At 44.5% G+C, this 8,537-nt stretch overlaps 1 protein-coding gene across 1 annotated transcript; it reads left to right on the top strand.

Moving 5' to 3' along the window:
* The first annotated feature begins 998 nt into the window (after positions 1 to 998).
* Positions 999 to 3,733, top strand: irf2bp2a (interferon regulatory factor 2 binding protein 2a). The gene is made up of 2 exons (XM_062058542.1): positions 999 to 2,099; positions 2,612 to 3,733. Exons 1-2 carry the CDS (start codon positions 1,268 to 1,270, stop codon positions 3,331 to 3,333), a joined length of 1,554 nt encoding a protein of 517 aa, XP_061914526.1. The 5' UTR covers positions 999 to 1,267; the 3' UTR covers positions 3,334 to 3,733.
* Positions 3,734 to 8,537: the final 4,804 nt, after the last annotated feature.

Genomic DNA, 8,537 nt, shown 5'->3' with positions numbered 1-8,537 from the left:
AATACATGCCATTTCAATGTTGTTATGTGTTTAATAAAAAAAAAAGAAAAAGAATGACGGTTATGGCAAGCATTAAAATCTTTGTTTATTTCAACTATTTCCCTAAATTCCCTAAGTCCCTAAGTAAGAGTGTCCGCCCTGAGATTGGTAGATCGTGAGTTCAAACCCCGGCCGAGTCATACCAAAGACTATAAAAATGGGACCCATTACCTCCCTGCTTGGCACTCAGCATCAAGGGTTGGAATTGGGGGTTACATCATGCTGCTCACTGCTCCCCTCACCTCCCAAGGGGTGAGGGTGATGGGTCAAATGCAGAGAATAATCTCACCACACCTAGTGTGTGCGTGACAATCATTGGTACTTTAACTTAAATATGCATTGAGGCTATAAAGTATTTTATCCGATTACTCGATCAATCCAACAATTGATAGATTACTAAAATAATAGTGCTGTGATACTGGTGGTAAAGGAGCATGTGTGGACAAAATAAATCCCATGTGACTAATCAATGATTATACATGATTTATGTGATTTGTTGATGATTAATCACATGAGTTAATGCGTCAAATGCATGTACATATACGTGGTACAATATAAGATGTTAGCAAGTAGTGGCAGCAACACATGGCGACGGCCCTTTGCATGAAGAAAAACAAGCTGCAAGTCAACCCAGAAAAGCTCTGAAAATAGGACAAAGCAGCAGTCAACTGGAGGAGCTGGAGTCACACTCTCTCTCTCTCAGTGCGTGTGCGTGTGCGTGTGCGCGTCTGTGTGTGTTATTTTCCACCCCCCAACACATTTTTGCAGAATATCATCGCAGACAAGCTGTTGACTATATCATGTGATCACATCCATGTGCACATTTAGCACACCTAATAATCTTTTTTTTATTTTTTTTGGTGTGTGTTATTTTTGCACAGTGAGTGTGAGAGGCTGTAGAAGGGGGGAGGGGGGAGGGGGGAGGGGGGGTCTGTCGAAGAACTCAAGTGAATAGAAGTGGAAGCGGGCGTGGTGACGTCACGGCTCCACATCGAGCCAGTCTTGCTTTGAGTCAGCGGCAGACAGACGAGCGCCCCACTAAAGTCCACACCGACATGAACTTCTCCCTGTAGAAACGCTGCAACGTTGCTCGCTCAACCGGGACAGGACGACTTTTAGCCGGAACGTGCTTTTTTTTTTACCCGAAGGGTGGGGAGAAAAAAAAGAGGAGGAAAAAAAAAGGCAGCCGATTTTGGGTTTTGTTTTCCGGGGGTCGACGACGAGCGCCATGTCGTCCGCGGCGGTCGCTGCTTCTTCCAGGAGGCAGTCGTGTTATTTGTGCGACCTGCCCCGCATGCCCTGGGCCATGATTTGGGATTTTACCGAGCCCGTGTGCCGGGGATGTGTCAACTACGAGGGAGCGGACCGCATCGAGTTTGTCATCGAGACGGCGCGCCAGCTCAAGCGGGCTCACGGCTTCCAGGAGGGCCGCTCTCCCGGGCCCGTCAAGTCGCAGCTCTCCGGGAAGGAGATCCAGGCGATCAACCACGCCGCAGCGGGGGACCCCGGCTCGCGGCCGCCGCAGCCGCTGGACCGCTACCCGCTGTCCTCCGAGCGGCCGCCGAGGCTGGGATCCGAGTACCAGTCCGGCCGGCAGGCGAACGGCATCCCCGTCCCCAATGGATTTCCTAAGCCCGACGAGCCGCCGGAGCTCAACCGCCAGAGTCCCAACCCGCGCAGGAATAGCACCGTGCCGCCGAACCTTGTGCCTTTAGTCAACGGCAACATGGCCCCGGTGCACGTCGTCAACGGGCGAGCGGGCCAGATGGGGCTTCCCTCCGCCCTGGCCGGCAGTCCTGCCGAGCTGGGCAAGAGACCCGCCTTGGTGTCCAGCACCGAGCACGACCGGGAGGGCAAGGACAAGCACAGACCGGACAGTTTGACGCCGGACATCTCGGAGAGCCACAAAGGCCGATCCGAGCCGGACTGGATGGGGAAAGGCAAGACGGTGCGGGACTTGATGGCTCTGCACACCTTCGACAGCCGCTTCAAGAAGGACCATGCGGCCATGCAACAAAGAGTGATGGGCTATGACGGCAGCCCCTCGGCATCCAAGTCAGGTGGGCACCACTTCACAATATTAATAGTCATAGTAAGAATGTGTGCAGCGTGTTAGAGCACCTAACAATATTCATATTCATAGTAAATGTGCAGTGTTAGAGCACCTAACAATATTCATATTCACAGTAAGTGTGCAGTGTTAGAGCACCTAACAATATTCATATTCATAGTAAGTGTGCAGTGTTAGAGCACCTAACAATATTCATATTCAGAGTAAGTGTGCAGGGTGTTAGAGCCCCTAACAATATTTATATTCATAGTAAGTGTGCAGTGTTAGAACACCTAACAATATTCATATTCAGAGTAAGTGTGCAGTGTTAGAGCACCTAACAATATTCATATTCAGAGTAAGCGTGCAGGGTGTTAGAGCCCCTAACAATATTCATATTCAGAGTAAGTGTGCAGTGTTAGAGCACCTAACAATATTCATATTCATAGTAAGTGTGCAGCGTGTTAGAGTATAATGTGTGCTTGTCTGATCACTCTTGTTCATTAACCCTTTCTCACCCAGACAGAGGAAAGCACCCCCGCAGCATGAAGAGAAAAGCCTCACCTGAGCCAGAAGGCGAGGGCACAGCTGCCAAACTCAACGGAGCGGACGGACAGCAGTGGTTACCCCCGCCTTCCGACGGACTCAAAATGCCACCGGTCCCCCTCGCCAGCTTCGCCTCCCCGCCATCCACGATATCACCCCACTCCCGCACCACCCCACCCGAGGCGGCCCAGAATGGCCAGTCCCCAATGGCGGCGCTCATCATGGCGGCGGACAACGCCGGCGGGAACAGCTCCCCCAAGGACGCCAACCAGGTCCACTCCACCACGCGCAGGAACAGCAGCAGCCCCCTGTCGCCGTCCTCCATGAGTCAGAGGAGGCTGGCGCAGAGAGATGCGTCGGGCACGGGCACCCCCCACGTGCCGGGCATGGACCAAGTGCACCCGCAAAGCATTCCGGACTCCTCGGTACCGGGCAGCATACCCCTGTGCTGCACACTGTGCCACGAGCGTTTGGAGGACACGCACTTTGTTCAGTGCCCGTCTGTGCCCTCACACAAGTTCTGCTTCCCGTGCTCCAGGGAGAGCATAAAGCAGCAAGGCGCCACAGGCGAAGTGTACTGTCCGAGCGGGGAGAAGTGTCCCCTGGTGGGCTCCAACGTACCGTGGGCTTTCATGCAGGGGGAAATCGCCACCATCCTTGCAGGAGACGTCAAAGTAAAAAAGGAGAGGGACCCTTGATTTGGTTGGAAGCAGACACAACCAGTATAAATATATAAATATCACATACATACCATTCAGACTAACAGACTTGTACATATTGGACCCAAGGGAAGAGTATACTTCGTAAACATGGTTGTATAATTTTTGATTTTTCAATACATTGTGTTTCTATATTTTTGAAGATAAAGGTATGTACTCATTATAATGGACGACGTTCCTCTTTGTTGATGTTTAACAGAATTCTCGATGTACTTCTAGGTCTGGTGGCAGTTCCTGTTTAACGTAGAATGTGACTAATGCTACTCTACGAGCACTTGGCAAAAAAACTGAAATGCTTTTAGCTGTACTTGTATGCACTTGTTTAAAAAAAAAAAAAAAAAAAAACATTGCCAAATACAATTTCTTGATCTTGTATGAACCGATTGTCTGAGCTTGCTTCATTCGAGTCATTAAGTGGCGCTGGTCGCTTCCCCCCCTTTCTTATTCTTTTTTTTGCTTGTTGTGACGGCTCAGGAGGACGTAAGTAGGCTGCACAAAGGCATTCTGTCTCCGAGCGCATGGCTCTCGTAAAAAAAAAAAAGGGAAACGTGGTTGGTAATAACAGGCACATTGTGCCCCCCTCCTCCCCCGCCTTCACACCCCCCCTAAAATTGCTTCCATTTGTGCAGCACTGTGCTTGCTGAAATATGTGCCAAGTCATGTTAAGTCAGATGGAATCTGTTGAGTCAGAATGTGCGCCATTATGGCATTAAAACGTTTTCCCATCAGCAAATTAAAGAAAGTAAAGAAGCCCCCATGTAACCCAGAACGCACAAGACATTGAAACAACGTTGGTTATACACACGTCCTTTAAAACTGACGTTGCAAAATAGTTGTTTTGGTAAATCGAGACAACGTTGATGCCTAACATTGGATTGACGTACTTGGTTGGGAAATGACCAAAATTCAATAGTCGAATCATCGTCAGAACCCAACGTTGATTAAACGTCAAAAAGCATGTTGTTCCAACGTTAAGTCTGAGTTGCTCAACGTCTGGACCTAATTCAACAGGGTCTCAATGTTGTTTCAGTGTCTTGTGCCTGCTGGGAACACACCAATGTTCATCCATGATAAGAGCATAACTCTGCTGTGCTCCTTTCACATGCAAATGTGGCACATTCACCAAAGAGGCGCCTTAAAATGTAAACAACTGGGGCGGCTCGACTGGCTTATGAGGTCATCAAATGACAAACGGTGGTTACCGGGCCTTCAAACAACACGTTTGGCGCCTACAGACAAAGAAAGTCTCACTGTAGCTGATGCTGCAGCCAACACACAAAGTGCTGCGCGTGTGTGTGTGTGTGTTGATGTACTAGAGAGTTGTGTAATTATCTGAGACACAATCTGCTTCCTGCTCATGTTTTATTGAGCTGTGCTAAAATTGAGCAACGGCTAGCAACTGAACAAAGACGATTTTTTTTTTAACTACATGCACCATTCACTTGTGTTCTTTCATGATCCCGATGACATACATGATACAAAACCTTTATGACTTTTCCAATGTTTGTTCATAGTCGCTTTTCCGTTGACCGGGGGTTTGTTATCAGGCGCTTTATCAGCTGGACTTTCAAACCACAAACGCAGCACAGGGTTGATAAACGTCACACTCGCTCCATCCCTGTGCACTTTATTTTATGAATCAGGACTTCGACCCACTTGTTTGCCGTAATGCAATGGCCGAGAAGATTAGTGTGTGTGTGTGTGAGAGAGAGAGTTAGGAGGCCGGTGCCATAAAGGTTTATCCGTGCTTGCAAACAGTGTGACGGCGACAGTGATAATGTGTGTGCCATAACACAGCGATGTGCTGTTGCATAGTTACCAAGGAAATGGGTGCACAGCAGATGCTCGGGTGATTCATATGCAAGGACGAGTTGGCAAACAGCCTGCATGTGACCACACACACACACACACCAAACCAACCTTTTTTTTCACATTGTTTTTGTTTGTACTACTAAGGCTGATTTTAGTGCATTTGCAGTTAATGACTCACCGGCTTTGTTTCACTTCCCCGCAGGGACTTTTATTAATATTTAATCTGCTGGCTGCTCTTTAGATGTTATCTACTATTTTTTCCCTCACTTTTATTCCTGAACAACCGTCATGGCTGCAGGCAACACGGTAGTTTCTGCTGTGAAATATGTCGGCGCTACACATTGTTTCATCAATGGTCATAAAATCCCCCATTGGCTGTTGGATTGATTTATGTGACACGGCCTTGTTCATCAGGCTAAGTGAAAGGCGATAACGGATACGGCCTGGCCTCCTAATGGTTAACCAAACTTTAGGTTGGCATGTGATAGTGAGGCCGCCACTTGGTGCAGAGTTCATATTTGTTGTCTTTGGAACTTGGCTTAGAGCATCGAGTGGACTCTTTGACTTTGAATACGCAAACCGGATCTGTTTGCATTGTGCATACATCATCGCCGTGTGCTTGTTTGTCCAATTTGTGTTGTTTTAGAAGCAACGTATTACACATAAAACAGGTTTTGTACTAAAACATCACTGAATGTTGTGGGTCTATACGTCCACATGTGCCAATTCGACTGTTATAATCCTTGCAAGGCCAAGTGTCATCAAAGTGTTTGCATACAACATCGGAATCAGCAAAATTCCAGGTTTACGGGTCAGTTTACAAACTCTATTTGCAAACATATCTTTATTGCCAATTGTCTGACAGTATGATGATCCAAGGTTGGGGTGTTGTGTGCCATCGTGAAAACAAGAGGTGTGGTCTAACATGGAACTTTTGAAGGACAGTTTTGAGATACGTCATGCTGTTTTTTTGTTTTGCAACATACTTTTTTGACAGGGCATGCATTTGACCAGGAAGAATGAATTATGATTAAAAACTCAAAATTATAAAGTGGAGATAGGTTTTTAATTTTTATTTTATTTTTACCCAACAGCCACTAATACCCAGCAATCCTTGACGAGCAGCAATGAGTCCCTAAAGTCAAGAAATTACCTTTTCAACATTTTCATTAAATTAGAATATAGAGAAATAACATATTCTACAATACAATTTTCAATGTTTGTGGTGAATGTGTTGCAATAACGCCACGATTTCGTCGTTTCACGTTAGCATTCCGGTTCAACCAAAGCAAAGGGAAATAAATTGTGGAGTTTGTGTTGTGGTTTAAAGTGGAAGAACACGTTTTGATGAACTTGTTATGAACATGCCATTAATAATTGGGGTGTTTGGGCACATACTTTAACAGGACATACTATTAATTCTAATTATGTTGAAAAGTTATACAAAGTGGAGATACATTTTTGTTTTCTTTTACATCTGAATATTGACTTCAGTTTGTCCTTTGTTGAGCCCTGCAAAGTATTGTACTTATTATTACACATCCCCTGTTAGATTGTAATGTGCATTCTAATTGTGTACTTGTCAAATTTGGAGGTGTTGAAATTGCTAATGCTAACCAGTAGCATGGGTAAAGCAAATCCAATGTAAATTAGCATCGAGCCAGCGCATTTGTTTTAATGCCTTTTTTAAAAATGTTGGGATGTCACTGAGAAACTACTTTGTATCTCATGTAAGTTATTCGCCGACATACTTTCTTTCAGTATGTCCAGTTTACATTGCTTGAAGTAAAGACTCTTAAAAGGACCTCAACTGGAGTCTTTATTGACAACCTTTTCGCTGTCTGCTAAGCTAGCAAGAGGAGACTCGTTTGCGGGAAAAGAACAAGAACAATTCTTTGGCGTTGTTGTGTCACCATGGCATTCCGCTTCAACCAAAGCAGAGTGTCTTCACTCGCCCTCCGAAAGTGAATGTAAGAGGTGTGGTTTAAAGTGGAAGTTCATGTTTTGATGGACAGCACTAACAGTAAATGACGATACTTAAAAATATGCCATTAATAATTGGGTGTTTGAGTACATGCCTTTAACAGGACGTACACATTGACTAATTATAATTTTGTTGAAAAGTGAAGATACAGGATTTGTGACAACAGTATCTGTGCTGTTCAGTAGTTCCGTTTTCTTTCACTTCTGAGTACACACTGAGTGCTGTTTGTCCTTGATGAGTTGCCGTATTTAAGAAGTAGTCTACTGCCATTGTCTTGTCCTTTGTTGAGCCCTGCAAAGTGTACCGTATTTTTCGGACTATAAGTCGCAGTTTTTTTCATAGTTTGGCCGGGGGTGCGACTTATACTCAGGAGTGACTTATGTGTGAAATTATTAACACATTACCGTAAAATATCAAATAATATTATTTAGCTCATTCACGTAAGAGACTAGACGTATAAAATTTCATCGGATTTAGCGATTAGGAGTGACAGATTGTTTGGTAAACGTATAGCATGTTCTATATGTTATAGTTATTTGAATGACTTTTACCATAATATGCTACGTTAACATACCAGGCACGTTCTCAGTTGGTTATTTATGCGTCATATAACATACACTTATTCAGCCTGTTGTTCACTATTCTTTGTTCATTTTAAATTGCCTTTCAAATGTATATTCTTGGTGTTGGGTTTTATCAAATAAATTTCCCCCAAAAATGTGACTTATAGTGCGATTTATATGTTTTTTTCCTTCTTTATTATTCATTTTCGGCCGGTGCGACTTATACTCCAGAGCGACTTATAGTCCGAAAAATACGGTAAATGTAAGTATTGTTCTTACTATTACACATCAGCTGTTTGATTGTAATGGTCATCTTAGTTGTGAATGGGTCAAATTTGGAGATGTTAAAATTGCTAATGCTAACCAGTAGCATGTGTAAAGCGGATCCAATGTATTAGCATCGAGCTAGCGCATTTGTTTTTTAATGCATTTCTTTTATGTTGGAATGTCACTGAGAAACTATTGTGTATCTAATGTAAGTTATTTATCAACATATTTTATTTGTGTCGGTCAAGTTTTACATTGAAGTAAATGCTCTTAAAAGGAACTCAACTGGAGTCTTCATTGACTACCTGTTAGCTGTCTGCTAAGCTCGCAAGAGAGATGTTAGCAACAGCAGAATAATGCTATTGAGATTTTTTTAATCCCTAGTTACATTAGAGGTGTAAAAGTGGGAGACATGATGCCAGCTGTTGCACTAACCCATCTATGTTTAGCACAATAATACGCCATAAGGAGAATCTGGACCACATTTACCCGCTCCCGTTTGAACTGATCTGCTTGGTTTAATTTTAGAGCTGTCAGGGAAAACAAGGTCACAGCAA

This window comes from Entelurus aequoreus, linkage group LG09 (assembly GCF_033978785.1).
Source record: "Entelurus aequoreus isolate RoL-2023_Sb linkage group LG09, RoL_Eaeq_v1.1, whole genome shotgun sequence".
Classification (NCBI taxonomy): domain Eukaryota; kingdom Metazoa; phylum Chordata; class Actinopteri; order Syngnathiformes; family Syngnathidae; genus Entelurus; species Entelurus aequoreus.
The sequence above is the reverse complement of the archived record's forward strand: the minus strand, read 5'-3'. Positions and strand labels throughout refer to the sequence as shown.

Bases quoted from the DNA above. Each gene is read 5' to 3' on its own strand.
- irf2bp2a (XM_062058542.1), top strand. From the start codon at position 1,268: ATGTCGTCCGCGGCGGTCGCTGCTTCTTCCAGGAGGCAGTCGTGTTAT. The intron at 2,100-2,611 runs GTGGGCACCACT...TTTCTCACCCAG, and splicing joins CCCCTCGGCATCCAAGTCAG to ACAGAGGAAAGCACCCCCGC.